This window comes from Lycorma delicatula, chromosome 3 (genome assembly GCF_047948215.1).
Source record: "Lycorma delicatula isolate Av1 chromosome 3, ASM4794821v1, whole genome shotgun sequence".
Taxonomy (NCBI): domain Eukaryota; kingdom Metazoa; phylum Arthropoda; class Insecta; order Hemiptera; family Fulgoridae; genus Lycorma; species Lycorma delicatula.
Window position 1 is genome coordinate 77,583,034 of NC_134457.1, and position 20,529 is coordinate 77,603,562.

General features: G+C 28.2%; 1 protein-coding gene across 1 annotated transcript in view; it reads right to left on the reverse strand.

Annotated features, from left to right (window-relative positions):
* Positions 1-4,616: 4,616 nt before the first annotated feature.
* Positions 4,617-20,529, reverse strand: part of LOC142321154 (cell adhesion molecule Dscam1-like) — a 484,144-nt gene continuing 468,231 nt past the window's right edge. The window contains exon 3 of the mRNA XM_075359147.1: positions 4,617-4,786. Within this exon, the coding sequence (XP_075215262.1) occupies positions 4,617-4,786 (170 nt within the window). The remainder of the gene's footprint in view (positions 4,787-20,529) is intronic.

The following is a 20,529-nucleotide window of genomic DNA, read 5'->3' on the forward strand; positions in this document are numbered from 1 at the left end:
TTTAATTTTTTGACGTGTTTTCCACTAGTATTTTTTTCCAAATTCCTGAGAACTAATTGGCCATTCGGACTTCAGGCATTCTTAAGATATGGAAAACATTAGAAATTATTCTCTTCTTCATCGCGATGATAATCGAGTCAATTTCTTCGTTATTGGGAATTTGCCATACCGCATTCTTCTGGTCATTTTTGTTTAAACGGCTTCTGATGATCCTACTATCTGTTTCAATTAGTTGGTCGGTTTTAGCTTCAATTTTTACTTAAAAAATAGTATCACAGGCATACAGTGCCTGAGGAAGAACGACTTTTATGTAGTGGCGAAATTTTGAGTATATTGTATAAAGAACCAAATGCCTTTTATAAATACAAAACAAAATTATCTAGTTTCTTGTTTCGATTTTTCTTACAGTTTTTTAATTAAATCTAGGGTATGTTGGGCAGATTAACTAAAGATTAAATTTATTTATTATAACCCAATATTGCTAAGAAATTAATTTATTATAATAAACCAATCTGTTTCTAAACAATGGTATTAAAAATTGTACGGAATAAACAGGAATTTAGAATTCGGCAAACTTACTTTATCAGTACTGAAAGAGAAACTTCATTGTTAAACAATGGTAGTGGATTAATATCCAGTACTCTGTTTGAAATTTGATACCTATGTAGAGGTTTTCAGAAATAAAAATGAAACTGTTTGTTACACCAACCCTTTTTATTAGTGTTGGGGGAATAGCTCTTTGATCGGTTTGAAATTCACAATTTAAATTAGCAATTTACTGGATTATCTTCCTTGAGATAATTTTTATCTACTGAACCTACAACAGAGGCGGGCACAAGAACGTGGTGAACAGTCTACACTGGAAGTTGAAGTAATTTGCATATTTTAAAATTAACAAAGCGCTTTCTATTGGGCCTAAAACGACAGTATTAATTTATTTTTATTATTATTTTAAAATCCCGGTGAAAATGCTAATTTTATCGTATTACTCTTTATTTGTAAATATTGTTTATTATTTCATAGTTTTTTGATTCGTTAATATTATTTAATTTATATACATATATTTATATTTTATATATATCTTTCCTACAACTTCTATTGATTATATTTGTTTACAATTCGAAACGGTCATCTACGTTTAGATTTTAAGTAATATTTCTACTTTATTTTTTCTCTATCTGTGACTATTTAAAATCGGTACCTCAAAGGGAACCATACATAAATTTGATTAATGATAAACACGTGAAGAGGGGTCCCGGACGAAACCACAAAGCATACCAGACTTAAAGCATACAAAGGCTCAACACCTCATAACTGTAGAAAAAGCACTGGTATAAGCTGTCCAAGTAGTTCAATATTCAACACAACACCAGAAAAAAACAATGTCATCAATGTCATCAGTACTAATATATATATATACGAAAACAACATACAAATAAAACAATCAAGGTAATTCCGCAGGACTAAATAAAATGACTGAGGGAGAATGTTTTAGCTTATACAGCAGACCAGGCAGCCAGACCTTATCAAAGGACTGTTGAAAACCCAAATATGTTGCTGAGCAGTACTTCTTCTACTTCAAGCATCAACAACTGTAGCATCATCAAATGGTAACAACTCTATGGTTCTGTTTAACAGTAGAGTGCCTACTCCTGAAGTCAAACTGATGATCTGCTATAAGCTCCTCTTGCTTCAAGATAAGCCACAGACTCCGGAGAAAGTGTTTTTCAAACAACTTTGATAGAATTGACAAAAGACTTATAAGTCTGTAGGAATAAACATCATTAGGAGTTTAACTGGCTTTGGAACCATTAGAATATGAGAGACCTTCCACTCTTGCTCTGAGGATCCCATTGAAAAACTCTATTACACGGAAACATCTTATGAGTAATCAAATGAAATCCTGCAACCTTTTTTAATATCTTACGTTCATTCATTACTCCTAGCACCTCTGATGTAAAAATATACTTAATTGGTAGACACACAGGGATCAAGCTGTCTAGAAATTAATGTATTTCATCTTCATCAGGTATGTCAGATGAGAGGCAATAGTCAGCCTTTTCAAAGTAAGAACTACTCTGAATATCATTCAAAAAAGTTTTCAAGGCTGGCGATATAGGTAGAGCCCATCGGAAACGCTTGGAGATTTTCCATAACGAATGCCTGCTATTATTCACGAGGGAAAATTGTCAAGGACTTCCGAATTGGAAGTTATTCTCTTTAATTTGCCCTCAGCATCTCCGCAGCCACGCTCCTCTACCACAGCATACATTCGCGGAAGGTTATTAGAAACAGTAAGGTTCGTATCTACCCTACGTCCCAGTGCGGGAAAATTCGCATTGCCTAAGTCAAACTAAGCATACCTTTTGCCCCTTTGGGGCAAAGGGAGAGTAGTAGCAGTCCTTGGACGTGATGCACCCGTTGCTTCTGTTTACTCTACAATATTTCTCTGTACACTCTGTAACTCTTGTAGTTGGCAGAATGGACAGAATGCACAGATCGCCGGAGTAATTCGTCTTTCCTTGGACAGTCCGCAATACTATGCTCTTCCGCTTACTTCACATATCGGTATGGTCGATTCAGTTATTTATGGTATGGCTATGCTGCCATGCTTATGACAGCGCATACGCTGTATTAATCTTCAAAAACGAGGGATTTTCTTGGAGTTTCAAAAGCCACACTACAGTTACAAGTGTAATGTGAAAGGCCAGTACGTGGGTTGCAACCCAGAATTACATTGAGATGCAGTTCGACAACGCAGGTTTTTATGTTCAAGTTTTTAATGTTCTCCCGTAAGTAGTTTTTATAAGTCTCGAACCCCAATGAGCATGCTTCGTGTTCCAGTCGCTCCAGCTACGAAACGGGAGCCCAACGTCTCAACGAACTCTTTGAATAATTTTTTTAATGATAGCAAGCCGGGAGGGCAGTAGATTTCTGAAAACCTGATAAGACTCAACTAGTCCAGAAGTTCAGTTTAAATATTTTATTTTATTTTAAATATTTCCTTGTGGTCAGGTTTAAGATCAATTAAAAACGTTACATCGATTCTTTCGTCACCCTATGTCGGGTGTTGATAACACTCCGAAACTGGGCCCATGATCTTCAATCTTTTCTAATGCTATCTACTGGAACCGAGTAATACAGTTTCCTAATAATTACTCGGAAAGCCCTTTTGTCTATCCGTGAGAACTCGTGTCCAATTAGATTAAGTTCACGTACCAAACTAATTACTTTTTAATATATCTCAATGTCTTTAGAAAGCACAACTATTTGTTTTTGAACCTATTAAACGTTCTTAGTAATCGTTCTTGCATGCAATGGTTTCAAGAAGCTCATATAACCGCATGACATCCCTGATACATAGAGCTCTATCGGCGGAGATTTAATAGCGTTCTTCTACGTTACCGACGTTCATATCCTCCACTGGAAGATTACTTAAATGAATCATTCGATAACGGCAGTTCATCAGGAGAATTTTTGGGGATTGTGGTGCCCGTTGATTTCGAGGCACTGGGATTGTATGTCGTGGAATGTGATCTAGCTGCAAGTCTGTCATATCAATTTCAGAATCACTTCTGAGGCATCAGCAGAACTGGAAATAAAATTGTCTCTAATCAACACTCGGCGTGATGGTCTCCTTGGATCGCTGTCTGAACACACCAGCGGTCGGCGCTTTATAGTTGTTATTCATGGCCCAGGAGGTGCCGTACCATCGTCGCTTTGCCCAGGTAGCAGCTGATTCATGTTTACAATTTACTAATATATACGTTAGTTCGATTCATCTATTAATTAAAAATAAAAATGTACCTACAGTTTAAATCTTAGAAGTAATGTAATTTTCTTGCAAAATTCAAAAAGTAAAACTAGATGCGCAAGCTTCTATTTCGTACAAAAATGGTAGAATTAAAGTGTACTTTCACTACGAAATAACTGCAAATAATATTATTATATAGGAATAGTATTATTTGTAAAGGATTTTTAAAGTATAAACTTGTTTCAATAATCGTCTAATATTGGTCTTTATATGTATTAAGTAACTATTATTTAATATAATCATAATATTTTTTATGGAGTAAATTAAATTTTATTAACAGCATGGTTAGTTGTTCAACAATAATTTTTGTAAGAAAATTGTTTGAAAAAATAGTATTTTTGTATTATCAGTATAAAAAATATCCTTCTAAACTACAATAATAAAAATTTACACAAAAAAAAAGAAAAATGACTAAAATTAATAAACTAAAAAAAACACTATTATAAAAACAATACCATGAAATTTATAAGATAATAAAATATTCCTAAACGCTGCATTTGTATTAATTATATACAAGATTACTATACATTTAAGGAGCCTAGTAAAAACTTATATTACAGCAATTATTTAAATTTTATAACAAACAAAAACAACATACTGTTTTAGCTTCGTAAACACCTAAAATAACGAATACAATATCGTATGATAATGGCCTGAGGCGTACCTTGTACACACTCTGTGTAAAGTAATGTACAATTTGGCTTTATCTCCTCATTTATCAAGCTTTATGTAACGTTAATGGAATAGATTACTACAACACATTTAGTAGAATAATTTACTGTGTACACAAAATGGATTTGTCCTACCTTAGGCGTGGAATGTGTGAAACTTCCTTGTCAGCTTGATCAAGCCAGTGAATGGATGGCGCAGGAGTACCGTGAGCCTTACAAGGTAAAACAGCTCCAGTAGAATTAGATATATCCATCCATGTTGGCGGTTCTTCTACGAACATTGGACCTTGAAGGGCATTACCTAAAAGAAAAGAAATTATAATTAGTCATCCCAAAAAAAAAACGAATTAATGAATTAATAAACGAATTAAATTTAGAAAAAAGTTGATAAAAAAATAAAGAAGTAGTTAAACAATATTTTCCAATATTGCGGAACTTTATAGAAGAATATGTTTTTAAAAATTAAAATTGTTCGTTATGTAAAAGATTATAAACTAATAGAACTTATGGTTTGTTTTAACAGATAAAAAAAGGTAAATCAATTACTAAAAGTAACTTAAATTAATTAAATATAAAATTAATTTCTTTTTTATAACTTTTTTTTGTTTTAAACTAACCATAAAAAAGGAGCTATTTGAATAATTGAAAGCAGAAACCACTGATATATTCTCGTAATATGAACTGTTTATTAAATGAAAATTGAATCACTCTTCAAGTAACTTAAGGCAAACAAACAAGATGAACATGGGAATGTGGTGGTAATGTTTGTGAACTTAAGTCACTGGAAAGCAGGAGATATGCTAACAAATCGATCGCTAAGTGTCAAGAAGGTAGCAAGTAATAGAAGTTTAGTTCATTTTGAAATAAATCGGTTCAGCTCACCAGATTATAATAGAAAAGAAACTTGCTTATTGAAAACATATAGTTTTTTTCAATATGAAAAGAACACAAGTAGTTTATCACTGTATACTTTAATATAAAAGAGTATTTTGTCGGTCTCAATAAAATTATTAAAAAAATTAAACGTAAAAAAAATTATTAAATTATATTCATTCAAAGGTATCTTTTTAGTTGAAAGAGTTTAAATTATTACAAGCTTTTGGCGTTAACAGAATACTTAAACATCAGGAGAATAACCAAGAGAAACTTCAATTAATTATATATATATATAGTTTTATATGTATATTTTATAAAATTTGTTTAAAAATATAAAACATATAAGATCCCTCATTAATTCTTCCAAATAAATTTAAACGCAGATTACTAATTTTGACGATCATCATCCGAGTGCTTTAGTATATGAATAATAAATGAATTTCAGCAAATTTTATGGAGTTCACTGCTACTAATAGTAGCCTTGGATGTTCTTTATAAATCATGCTTATTAAGGTATACCTAAGTTGTTGGGTTATTTATAAAAATATATTGGAAAGAAGTTTTTTTTTAATGCTTTTATTTACAGTCGCAAAATAATTACAGTCATTAGCGACTAAAATAACACTATCATGTAGTACTACATAAAACAACAAAAATCATAAACGACAAAAATAAACAATAAAGAAAAAGGAACAGTAAAGAATAAACATAAAGTAACAAAAACAAATCCAACTAAAATACATATATCAGACAAAAACCACTGAATTGTATTCTTCATTCCACTCTAGGAGAGAAACCGCAACAGACGTTTTATACCTTGTTTCTGATTTAATAGAAATTTCATATCTGAACCCAGGTCTAAGTTTTGTAGGATAGTTCCAAAGATTGGGCAATCGAAGAGCAGATGATGCAAAAAAAATATCTGATATGATATATGACAACAGCTTTCCGAATCGATGAATGAGGGTCTTTAATACAGTCTTAAATAATGGTCTGCAATACATCCTTGCAGACCATAAGATGTTGATATCTTTACATCAGTTGTGACAGTTCTTGGTCTACCGTTGCTAGGACGATTCTTTATAGTACTGGTTTCTTCAAACTGTTGTACTCTCGATCACAGTCGATTTACTTATTGGTTCTTTGTTTGGAAATTTATTAATAAATAAATCATAAACCTCTTTTAAAGACCTAACTTTGCCATACCCGTAATCATCAACAGAATTATTCTTTCGGTTTCACTTAATGAGGTCATTGATATTTGAAAATTTAATAAAACTAAATATATGAACGAGGAAACTAATGACAAAACTATCACCAAAGAACAAATTTGAACCGTTAGGCCTGTAACTTAATTTTTACTAGCACTATCAAATTTTACCATTACAATTATGTTAAGGTAAAAAGGTGTAATGAGGAGGTAATAAGTTGCATTGTTTCAACGTAATACAAATTGCATTGTGGTAAATTAAAAGCTGATAAGTAACAAATATCAGCTAATATTAATAGTGCAACTTAACTTTTATTTAAAGAATAATATATCAGTTGATATAACGGTTTAATTTGTTGTTGTGTAGTTAATTATTAATTATAGTTTACTATTATGATCAATATTACAACACTTTTTACAGTTCGTTATTGTATGTATTATGAATATAAAATACAATAAAATTGTTCATGCAGTATGTTTTACCTCATTTTATTGTTGATTTTTTGTCATTGCAACTTTGAATAACACGCTTAGGAAGGCATTAACCTTATCGTTTCGCTGTCTGTCTAAGACAGAAAAACAGGTTTCACCATTGCTTTTCTTGTAAAATTATAAATCTAAATCATGTGTCATATGTCCACCTTCCTAATTAAAAAAATTAAGTTTGATTCAATATGGCAGACAAAAATTAAAAACCCACCATAATGTAGATTTTTTTAAAAACAATTAGAACCCATTATTTTTGCCTCCAAATACCTCACAAATAAACAGCATAAAGCTGCTTCCATACCTTAATATCACCCAGTATATATATATAGTAAAATAAAATATGCGCGCGCGCGCACACACACATAATACACACACACACATAATACACACACACACACACACACACATATATATATATATATATATATATATATTCATAATTATCGATACATGTTATGGATGTTAAAAATACGAGAATAAAAAATGCAAAAAAGTATGAACCATATATGTGTGCGCGCGCGTCGGGTGTTTCAGTAAACGACTCGCAAAACAAAATGAAAACTAATTAATTTACGTATACATTATGAAAGAAAATACTTATTTTCCAGCACGAAAGTAATTATTATTGAAAAACTACTCTTCTATACTATTATGAAATATAATAATAATTAATGAATTATTTAATAGTGATTAACCCGTACGTCTATATAAATTGAAGCATATGGTTACCTACTTTATTACAATTCCCAAATGACACTATTATTATACGTGTACATAAAATATAATGAAACAGTTAACATGCCGTACAGACAATACGTGCGATCGTAAACCGCAACATAACACGGAGTAGATATTAAATGTGTTTCCATTCTATGTACATCAATCACTAATACATTGAAATAATGCGTAGTTAAATAAATTTTACTATAAATTAAATGCAAAAGTTTCATATCACATAAATAAAATATAAGATAAAATTCTTGTCAGGAGTGGTACAATAAACAAGAGTTACAAATTAATTAGAAAACTCAGTGTCTTTGTGTGTTATGTAACATTAAGAAAAATTCAATTTTTATTTTCCTACAACAACACTAACAACGAAAATGTTACTATTAAATGACACAATACCTACTATGTAATTTATAGAATATAAAATAAACTTAAACAAGATAAAAAACCAAAATACAAAATCGAAAAAATACACTTAAGATGAAAACGGTAATTGTTTCACATTTGCTTTAAATTTCAACTCTTAGAAGTCAGTAGCAATTTAAGAAAGAACTAAAAGCAACGTATTAGTCCTCAGTTTGAGCCTTCTTCAAAAAAGAGAAATTAAAGAACAGAAAACGTATAATTGTTTAGAGAAATTTTTGGTCAATTATATTGTTACTTTTTAATTTTTTTTTATTTCATAAGTTTTTAAAAAAAAAATTAAAATATGGATATGTTGAGAAACTTCCAGTCTATCAAAAGACCATTCGCAAGAGACTCAAAAAATCAGAATAAACACGTACTTAAATGAAATGGGAGAAGGAATGCAGACAAACGATATGAAGAGTAAGCAATCGTTAAGGAAAGGCTTTATAGAATTCCAGAATATGTTACACTTTTACCCTAAATTTTCGAATAAATCTGTTTAAATTTTTTATCGAAAATTCTAAAAATAAAATGAATTGCATAACTTTCTCGGCTACATCGGTCACAACTCATTTTTGAAAATGTTTTGATTTCTTTTTAAATTTCGGAGCAACCCTATCAGGAAATGGATAATAAGTTATATTAGTAACTTTATTGTTTAAGAAAATGAGCATTAAAAGTTAGAGATTGGGAAACTTATTTTTCACTTTGGGAGTTCCCATACTCAACCAAAAATAATCCAAAAGATCCAAAGTTTTGAAAGATCCAAAAGTACATCCATAATTCCAAATAAAAAAAAGTTGTAATTTTCTAGGAAGGAGTGAAAAGTTTTGGATAATTTTTTTTTTTCAAGAACTACTAAAGAGTAAGAAATACCAAAGAATTCTAGACCATAAAAAATTCAATTTTTATATTTTAAATGCATGGGTAACTTACGAGATGAATTTAAATTTAAAATTTATTTTTTTTAAATAAAAAAATAACTTTTGTTACCACAGATTATTATTGAAATGGGATGGGTAAAAGATTTATATAATAGTTTGAAGGCCTATTAATGTAGATGCTAAAACTTCCATTAACTCTTTTCTGAAACAAGATATACTTAAAAAAGAAAAAAATATAGTAATTTTTTCTTTGAGAGGGTGAATATTTAATAATTTTTTTTGGTAATCTGATCTTGATAAAAAAAAACTTAAGCAGGAAAATTTTTTGCTTAATTGCCCCGATAAAGATTTGAAATTTTGTGTACATTCCAACACACACAATCATCCGTCTGATAAAAATAATTTTTTTCGTCTTGGGATCGTTGAAATAAAATATTTTTTCCCAGATTGTTTACAACTTATTCAAAAATATTTATTTTTATTAAAAAAAAAAAAGTTATTTTAAAACGTCTCCTTAAAGTACCAAACTTAAATACCAATTTAAAAGAATTTTTTGGCTGAACTATATACTTTCTCGATATAGCTACTGCTGCAATAGTAGCATATTTCGCGATAATCGGGAAACTTATCACTGAAACATATTTTCAAAATGTTTATAGACAACATAATTTTTCGTTTAAAAGATCTTCCACGTAGGTTATTCGAAAAACAAAAATCTGAGGACTTCCAAAGAAACTTTCTCCAAAAAAACCAAAAGAAATCTTGAAGTACTGGTTACAATCGGTTAAAAATTTATGTTTAGATATATCAACAAACAAAATTTATGTCTTTATTTTCGAAGTAACTATTAACTATCATGTTAAAAATAAACTTTATACCGAATGAAAATTTTAAGCCTGACCGAGATTCGAACCTAGCATACAATCTTAATAAAAAGAATTACTACCATTCCATTACATAATTAAGCTATATTATCATCAAGAAATAAGGTCACTGTTTAGTTTTAAAACAGTAAAATCACTTCAAAATAGCTGAAATTTTTTATATCATCAAAAAAAGGAAAAAAAATCTTAATTCTTTAGAATAAAATACTTTCAGAAAATGACGTATAAATTTTTTGTTCGTTACTTATAAACCACAGATTCGATTTTAATAAAACTTTCAATTTTAAAATCCTTTATATCAAAAGGAGTGACAGGTTACTTAGTTTTTTAAAAAAAATATAGTTGTGACGATAGCCAGCTCTTAGTCGGCTACATTCTCTTAAATTCTTTCACTTATTTTGATTTTTGTAAAAAAAATTATGATAATAAATAAATACAGATCTCCGTGACAGAGTGGTATCATCTCGGACTTTCATCCGGAGGTCCCAGTTCGAATTCCGGTCAGGCATGCCATTTTATAAACTACAAAATTCCATTTCTATAAAACACGCGCTCAAGCTTTAAGTTTATGTGGTGATACCATCAAGCAAAAAAAAAAATTAATTAATAATAACAATACTAGCCTTTATAATTTAAAATAATGTCTGCACTTTTAAAGAAAAAAAAAATCCAACTAGATGCAGTATTCTCGTTTTGAAAAATGGTTTTCTATCATTTTTAACTGCTTTATGTTATATTATAAATGTTCTAATAATAAATGTTGATTAGAATCTCCATCTTTGTCTACGTTAAAATTAGTTATTAACGTTTCCTTACATTTATAAGTTTTGTGTGTATATTTAAAAAAAAAATCTACCTAGCAATATTTAAAAATAGAAACATTAAGATTATATTTACTTCAAGCAATGAAATTTTGAAGCATTCTTTAAGGACACATCTGCCTTTCACAGTCAATTTATTCATCATGTTTATATCATCTTTATGGTAAAAAGCTGTCTTATTTTAGAACAAAAATCGAGTTTTCATTTTTTTTTTAATTTATCCTCTGCGACAAAACATCCATACAGTTACATGCGATTAAATCAATTTAAGGATAAAACAAGTGGCGTGTAGATATTATGCATGTAAACCATTAAAATTTGTTGAACAGTGGCAGACTAAGCACAAATAACAGCGGAAAACTCTAATTAATTACCATAAACAAGTAATTAAAAATATTTTACATTACAAATGATCTTATTATCGTAATAAGAAAAAAAAATTACTGCTATTACATTTAGCATAAAGACTCCTGTCATAACTATTCATGCATATAAAACGTAAATATTCCAAAGAACGTAACTTGCTCTTTGGATTATTTTAATGGTACCCGTTGAAAATATGCTAAGCTTCTTTCATTTTAAATATTCTGCAATGTAACTACTTAACCAGTCGAAATGTAAACGTTCACAGTTCCTCGTTCCTTTTAAACTAAGGCTTTCCCGATGTTTTAAACACTTTCTTCAGTCTTTAATATACATTTTAAGAGAAATATGGCTACACAGTTGTTAAAAACCGCTATTTGCATTATTTAAATTATATAATACCCTGGTATAAATAATTTTTTTTTTTTTAATTTCATGTTTATAAAAAGATTAATTGTGATTATGTTAAAAATAAATTACATTATTAGTGCTCATATAAATTTGTATTATGAATTAGGATTTTAAAATTATATTAATTTCAATTTTTTAAAGTCAAACTGAGTAATTTGTTTGTTATAAAACAATAAAGATTTGCTCATTCGGTTACTGAATAGATTAAATATTGTGACACAGATTAAGTAGATGGTAATATTGCCACTTCGTGCAATTTTATTGCAAAGTTTACGGCTTTTTTCCGACAAGATTTTTTTTTTTCCAGTAATATAAACGCTTATCTTAAACTGTTATAAGTTTGAAAAAATGCATAAATTATTTTCTTTCATAAGAGTGATAATTTAAGACAATTTTAACACAGTTGAGCCGGACTTAATCCAGTTTTGTAAACTACAAGAGTTAGAACGTGATATCCTGGGAAACGGATCATCATCAATTAAATTTTTTAAATAGTAATGTATTTCCCAGTCACTAATAAAAGACACCAGGTTTATTAGAACGGTGATCAGCATAAAAAAGTGATTTATTTAATTTAACACATTTACATAATCTGCTTTGATTTAAGAATTCAAAATATATTAGTAATAAAAAAAAATTAAATAAAAAAAGCAATGCAGATACATGAAAAATTGAAAAGTATATCTAAAAATATTAAATTCGTATGAGTTAAAAGGAAAGATTATAAGAATTTAATTATTACTGATTTAAAATTTTTAATAAAAATCATTTAAAAATATTTATTTGAATTTGAAACAAAAATTTAACGCACTTAATTTTACTTTCCCAAATATAGCTTTATTGGGTTGGAATAGCTATAAAGTACAGCGATCGTTCAAATTTTGAGTAATAACGTTTCAAGATCTATTTAGTTAAAAAAAAAAAAGTTACAAATTTGTGTAATATCTTTATACTTAGGTGTATTGGCCTATATTTTGATTAATATCTCCGGACTGGATAACATAAATTCTTCAAAAACAGTTAAAAAAAAGTATATATACAGAATGTCGTACGAAGAAACGGAGAAACTTTTAAAACACGTTCTACTAGGTGAAAATAATGAAAAACGTTCATATAAACATAAGTCTGGAAAAACGCTTTGTTTTCGAGTTACCGCTAGCGAAAGATTTCGCCCGGATTCCAGCTCATCTAATAAAAAAAAGGCCTTCTGTAATTTTAGCGACCCAAATTTAGAAGTAAAGTTAAAGAGGATAAGTAAAGTTAAGAATTAAAAAGAAAGATATGTAATTTGAGCTAGAAGATAGGATAAAACAAGTCACAGAATTGTAACTCCATTAACTTTTAAGATATCCGACGTAAAATACAAAATTCGGTGTAGAAAAACAAGGTTTTTTTACGTTTTGTAGTACAATGGCTTTGTTAAATTACTAATAAATGCGAAGGATTTAGTAACAAACCTTGAGGATAATTTAATTCCGAGAAAATTAATGTAAATAAAGATAATAAAAAGTAAATAAAAACTTATAAAAATCGGTTTTTATTAAAGCAAAACAGACGAAAAATAGACAGAAAGTCTTTTTATTCTTTAATAATAATAAACACTATTCTTAACACAACAAAACAAAAAAAAAGTAAATAAAATGATAAATGATAACAGAATGACAAAAATCAGATAACACTCTGCCCGACGTAAAATATTTCCGAGACGTTTCCGTATCATCTTAGAATCGTTTCGTATAAATTAAATTGCGTTTCATATTTTAATGAGCAACTCTTTAGTATTAACTTTTTGTTGTTATGCTTTGTTGGTCATTTTCATATGTCCACAAATGAAGGTACCTAGTGGTGTTAAGTCACGTGATCATGGTGGCCAATTGACTGATCCACAACGCCCAATTCAGTTTAAGAAAACAGCATTCGAGTAGTATAGAAACCTCAGGTTCAAACACACCCCCAGCATGTGCTTGAACCTAAGGTTTTTTTCACGAGAGCGACCCCCTCTTTCTAGTTAAATTTTCACCACGAAAGAGTGTATCAAGCACAATTCTGTATCCTTCATAAAACAATACTCATTAATTACAAAAGAATAAAAATAACTGGGGAATCTCCAACCTTTTACACGTCTATATTTATAGAGTGAATTTTAACATCAGTAATACATGATTATTAAAATTATTTAAATTATAATAAGAATGCAAAAAACCCATGAACTTCGAACGAATTGATAATGCTAGTAAAATAGTATTTTTTTATAAAAATCTGTCTGACAAGTATGATTTAATTACATTTTTAGATAATATAAATGATGATATTAAACAAGTATATAAAAAATACACTACTACATAATCACTACATAGTCCATTTACTATTCAATTAATTTGTGAATATAATAAAGATTTATTTATTTCTTATGGAAAAACTCTTTATAAATCAAACAAATTAGAAAAAATAAAATTTTTCTTGGAAAATAAATTGTCTATTGATAACGCTTTTGATGATTTAATTGAATATTATTTTGAATTGAAACACAAACTAAATAAAAAAATATCTATTTCCGAATTGATGTTACATATTCAACCAGATACATACCAGATAGAAAACAAGCATTAGGTGGTTCTTTAATAAAACACTCGTGGAATGTTAGAGATAAAAATTTTGTATATATTTATGAATTTTAATGGGCATGAAAGATAGGGTATTTAACGCTATAAGACTGCAAGTTGAAAAATATAAAGGAGACAATATTAAATACTATTTATCATCGTTGTTGTTGAGTTACAAAAATGCGCAGTTGATAAATGTTATTTTTGTGAAGTTAACTTACACAGCAGCACTCGATTTGTCTTAAATGTATGTGACAATCCAAGCGTCTTGAATAAACAGTATTTAGAATCCTATGAAAAAAAATTAACAAATCTTTTGAAAGATTTATTCAAATGGGAAGTGGTTGGGTTATGAATAAAATATTAAGATTGGAACTCTCAATATCAGAATTCCATACACTTTATGGGGGTAATAGTACATATTTACAAACACCAAAAGCATTATTAAATAAACTCATTATGATAAATATACAAAATGATGATCAAAAATGTTTTTTATGGTCTATTCTAGCACATCTATTTACTAATAATAAAAATAAGTATCTTTTTTCATTCTATAAACAATTTTAAAATTATTTAAATATGAAAGGAATAGAATATCTTGTTTGTGTTAAAGACATTGATAAATTTGTAGCTCAAAACCCAAATATTGGTGTAAATGTGTTGTATTATGATATCAAAGATGATAAAGTATCATTTAAACCTAATAATGTATAAATAAAACGTGTGAATAATAATCGAAAAATCGTCGTTTGGTTGTTATTATTAACTGATGTTAAATTAATTCGCTCTCATTACACTCTAATAAATATGACAAACAAACATAATGGTTTATTAAGGATGATTTTTGAATTTGGCCCCCAAATTCAGAGTATGTAAAAAGCAGAAGATAGGTTTAAATATTAACACATCAAAGACTAAACTCATCAGGTTATTCAGCCGTGAACACCCTGAGGCTAGTCTCTATGTCAACGATCATAAAGTAGAAAGTGCTATTTCCTTCAAATATTTGGCCTGTTTCGTTATCAATCAAGTAGATAAAGAGGTGAAACAGAGAATAGAAATAGGTAGAGCAAATTTTCTTAGAGTTAAGCCCACTTTTTGCAGTAAGAATTTGAAGTTGAAACTTTGACGAAGAATGCTCAAATGCTACATTTGGTCTACATTGTTGTTCGGGTGTGACGTCTGGACATTGAAACAGGTGGTTATTAAGCGAGTGGAAGCGCGTTTGAAATGAATGTTTGAATGTTTTACATCCTATGATCGGAACGGAGGTCTAATGAAGAAGTTTTTAGAAGAGCTGGGGTTGGAAGAAAGCTCTTGATAACTATTAAGTGCAGGTAGCTGGTTTATTTGAGTCACGTTTTAAAGGGGAGCCAGTATCAACTTTTGAAATTAGTTCTTAAGGGGAAGATTGAGTGGTAGAGGAGGTGGAAAGAGACAAACCTCTGGTTGGACAATATTAAGGATTGGACAGATATTTAAGGCGCAGAAGCGCTTTTTGACAGTGCTCAGAATAGAGAGGAATACACCAGATTGATAATAAACATCAGGAGGACGTGGTATGGCATGTTTAAAAAGTATATAGTGAATTAAAACTTTGATATTACAGTTATTTATTTATAATTTTACAAGTTTGTAAAAATAGGTAATTGATTGTTTTTAATATGAAACCTAATTTAAAATTTAAAGAAAAATTAAAAGTGAACTAACAGAGCATACATTTTTTTACGAGTAGGCTACAAGTAAGATTAATAAACTTAGAATAATTGATACAGAACTTGTTTTCTAATTACAATAAAGAAAAGGTACTGAAGGAAAGTATTAGATGAATAGTAGTGTATAAGTAAACACAAAGTAGTCGGTTCAAATCCGATTTCATTTCCTCATTTCCTTTTTTTTAACTCTTTTTTTATTTTAAATATATTGATTAACAATTACTACCCTCTGACTGCAAAAAATAATAAATAATAATTCAATAATAAAAATATATCAGAAGTTATTAATGAAATAAAATTTTCTTTTTAATTTTTTTTTTCTTTTTTCTATATAACTTTTCTTTACTAAACTTAGAATTAATATACTTAGAATAAATTTTGCAGAACTTGTTTTCTAATTGCAATCAAGAAAAGGTATTGAAGGTATTAGATGAATTGTAATTTGTATAAGAAAAAAAAACAAAAAATAAAAATAAATTTTTAAAAGAACATAATTAGACTACCGTCTATGGATAGTGTATAATACAAACTATGTGCACCAGACTATGTTTTTATTTCAGTTTTATTTTAACCATGGAAGCTAAAGTAGGCTGTTATTCAATAAAACAAAATATAATTACTAAGTAAAAGTAAACCTAGATAAAACTTTGAAAAGAACTTTAAAAGTGTGAGTCATTGTTTAATATTAAAACGGTTGTAAAAAGATTAAACACAAAGCTCTCAAATATATTGTAGTTTAACAAGTTATAATCAAGCAATAATTGTAGTCACGAATAAAAATTTGCAATAGAGACATAAAACTTTTAATAGTGAATTAATTCTTTTTATTCTACATCACAATTGGTGTTTTAAATAAAATTAATTTAAACATGATGATAAATTAAAGATAATTCTCATTATCTCTATTTATTATATCATTATTATTACAGATGTAATTAGTAATTTATTCTGCAACAAATTATCACGAATTTAGTTTTCATTAAATTCAAACGCTAGATATTATTTATTTTAATTTCTCAAACATGGTATCGCTGATATGTTTAATGACTAAATTAACAATTAATGTAATCCACCTTACCAGCACGTTGATATGTACTCTAAATCTTTTGGCGTACCCGGAAGCCATCATCGGGAATTAAAATTGATGTATTTAAAATCAAAATTTAAAACATCATAGTTAAAAATTTTAAAAACAGGCCCGTTACTAGTTATTAGTATACACAAATCGAAAGATCTAGAATACATATCAACGTGCTGTTAAAGTGGATTACATTAATTGTTAATTTATTTTATTGAAATTATTAACTTTTCCAATTTCTTTTGAAACTCCATATCTTATTTAATTTCAAAAAATTTACATCTACCTTATCTAAACTTCAAAACAACATATCTTCGTTTAAAAAATAATTAGACGTAATTATTATCCTTATATTGTTTCTATTGTTATTTTTAACAAATTACTGACCCGATCAAAAGTTATTTCAATTAATTTATTTATATTTCGTTAATGAGGTAAAAAAATAACTTTTTCCGGTTAAACTTGAATAAAAATGTGCTAACATAACTTGCATACAATATTCGCTTCAAAATTGTTCTTATAGCTTTGATATGTTCAGCAAATATTGCAGCTGGATTTTTTTATCCTTCAAATAGTAATCTACTCATTATTGAAGTGATCTATATTAATGTATGTAATATAATGTAATATATTCTATGTTCTTATGTAAATAAAATATTTACTTCAAGTTACGGAATTACTTTAGGAGAACGATTTTCAAAAATTAAAGCAATGTATTATTATAATTCTATAAAATTAGATATTTTTCAAAAGTGAGTTTTATCCTCAATTAATAAAAAAATTTAAAAAAATGAAAAAGCTACGGGTTTCTTTAAAGATTCAACTTTTTACAGAAAATGATTAAAGCCGATTGCATAAGAAGCTCTCTTGGTACACAGAATACTGCAATCCAGTCAAATAAAGATGATCCTTAGTCAAATTAATTTTTTTACTGAATAAATTATTGGTATTACAAAAGTGCTAAATTTTGTTGATTTAAGATAAAACCATGAATAACGAATAAAACTAAGGTTGGCTAATAAATTTTATCCGAATTAAAAATATTAAACTTTTTACACGTTAAAATGAAGATTTCCCTTCTGAATACATGCGGTGAATGCGGATATTCATTAACGATGCTACACGGAACCGCATTTCACAGTTAACCAACAAACAGCATATATGAAGTTGTACGTTTCAGAATATTATTCAAGGGAAACAAACATTACTGTATTACATTTGGGTCTAAAACAGCAAATGGGGATTACTGTCAGGCGGTGTGTTGCTTTAGTTAAGTCTACATATGTTTTGCATTCAAGCTCTGAATTAATATTTTAATATTCTACAAATAAAATTAAAAAAAAAAAACTAAATCCAAATAAATAAATATGTTTACATCATTACGTAAGTAAATATAAAAGTACCCTATTTATTACACCATAAATTATTTATTTTTAAAAAATTCATAGCTCAGATTTAAAATAGTTAAATAGGTTGTTAAACCATAACAAATTATATAAATTACAGGAAAGTTTAATTAACAAATATTTTAGTAACATATAATATGAGTTGTTGATGGACAAAGAATGTGTAATAAAGACAAATTGTATATACCTTCAAGTTAATAAAGAAACTATTACAAATTGTAATTAAAATTATGTGAAAACACTATATACAACTATCTTAGTGAATGGAGAACAATGGTTTACTACTGATAGTAAATAAGAAAAGTCTTGAAGTTTGAAGCAATGCAGCTAGAGAAGCTACCGCTTTAAAGCAGACAATTTTATATTTTATCAAAATTTATATAACTCAATCATTGTAAACAGTAAGCATGCCGTATTATATTATTATTTCTCAATTATTTTAGAATTCAAGCTGAAATTAACAATAATTATTTCAATTAAGATATTATGTCATAAATGCATTACGTAACTATCTCAAATAATGTAAATATAATTTTGTATAATTGTAAATCAAAATATTATCCAAAAGATTTGTTAAGAAATAAATAAATCTTATAATGAAATTTCTAGATTTAAAATACATATAATTGTATTAAAACATACTCGTATTATTATTATTATTTCTGCTTAGGAATTTATTCAACTGAAAGCTTTGCAATGGTCAAAAAATGAAATTTTAGTAAGTATGTCTATTACATCAAAGGTTCCAGGGACAAAGTGTGTATGCATTAATTCATATATGTTACCTACATATATGTTACTGTAATAGCTTTGTATTTAATAATGCATGGAATATACCGAAGATCCATTGGTAGAAGGAGCATAAGGTCAGAAATTAACAAGTGTGCGTGTTCAGCGCATCTTAACACTTCAGCAGATTTGAACTGATCGACAGTGAAAGAAAGGATTTCCCAACTTCCTCACTTTGTTCATCAAATATCTGAAGTCATGCCTTTCTGAGAATATTGGTTGGAAACCAGATTTGTTTTAATTCAATAAAATTATATTCAAAATATTTTCTAGCTATGGTTATAGTGATGAAAAGATTTATCGAATCGTGCGGATTATTTTATTTTTTTGTTAGAAATAAGTTTTTGTTATAATGCTAACAGGGAACTTAAAAATATCTATTTCAATTAATATGTTACATTCCCGGTGAATATAGCTAGAATCGTTATAAATTAAAGGGGAAAATATGGTGATCATGTAAAAAGTGTGGTATCGAGTTTTTGCAAATCTTTACGTTTTATAATCAAATTAGTTCATCTAGACAAAAAAAAGCATATGTATGTATGTGCATACGTATGTACGTATGTAAGTATTGTGTTTTGCCCTGCTTTTGCCCTTATATTTCAGGTTTTTCTTACCGATTTACTTCAAATTTGCCTCAAATATTTCCATATATGGAGCATTATCATTTTTTTTCAATTTTTTTTCAGGGGGGTGAGGGATATCGCGAAAAAAAATCTCGATTTTCTTCAAAAACATTTTAGAAAAAAATTATTAGAGCAAATTTGTTACCTCCAATTCTAATATAAATTTTAAAAACAATCAACCCTCACCTCTTAAAACCAAAATATATTTTTCTTGTTATTTTGCTCTAATCTCCCTTCGGCTTAAATGTTTTTCAGAAAAACTTTTGAAAGTTTATACTTCATACATCAAGATATCAGAAAATATTTTTAAATTATAGACTTCGGAAATAAAATGCAGAAAGGATTTTTAAATTTATTTTCTTATTTTAGTCTCTACTGAAGGAAGTGTTAGAATTGGAAAAAACTTTGCTTTTGAAAATTTGTTAAGCTTAATCTACATATGAATATTTTTATAAAAATCTTTTTTTAATTTATTTTCCACCCTAAAAAATACATATAATTTGTATTTTGGCTCTAACTCTTTCAATTTTTATTATTAATGGCCAGAAAGTCTTGAAACACTTAAACAACTTTGTTTTTATTTATTTTTATTGAGGAGTTTCTGCAAAAGTTGAACGGTATGTAGGAGTTAATATAGTTTACAAATAACTAGTTTCAAGTGCATGTAGTATTTATTAAAGGAATACACATTATTTGCAACATGAATTTAAAAACTACGTTTTCACTAAATGCGTAACAATTAATAATAT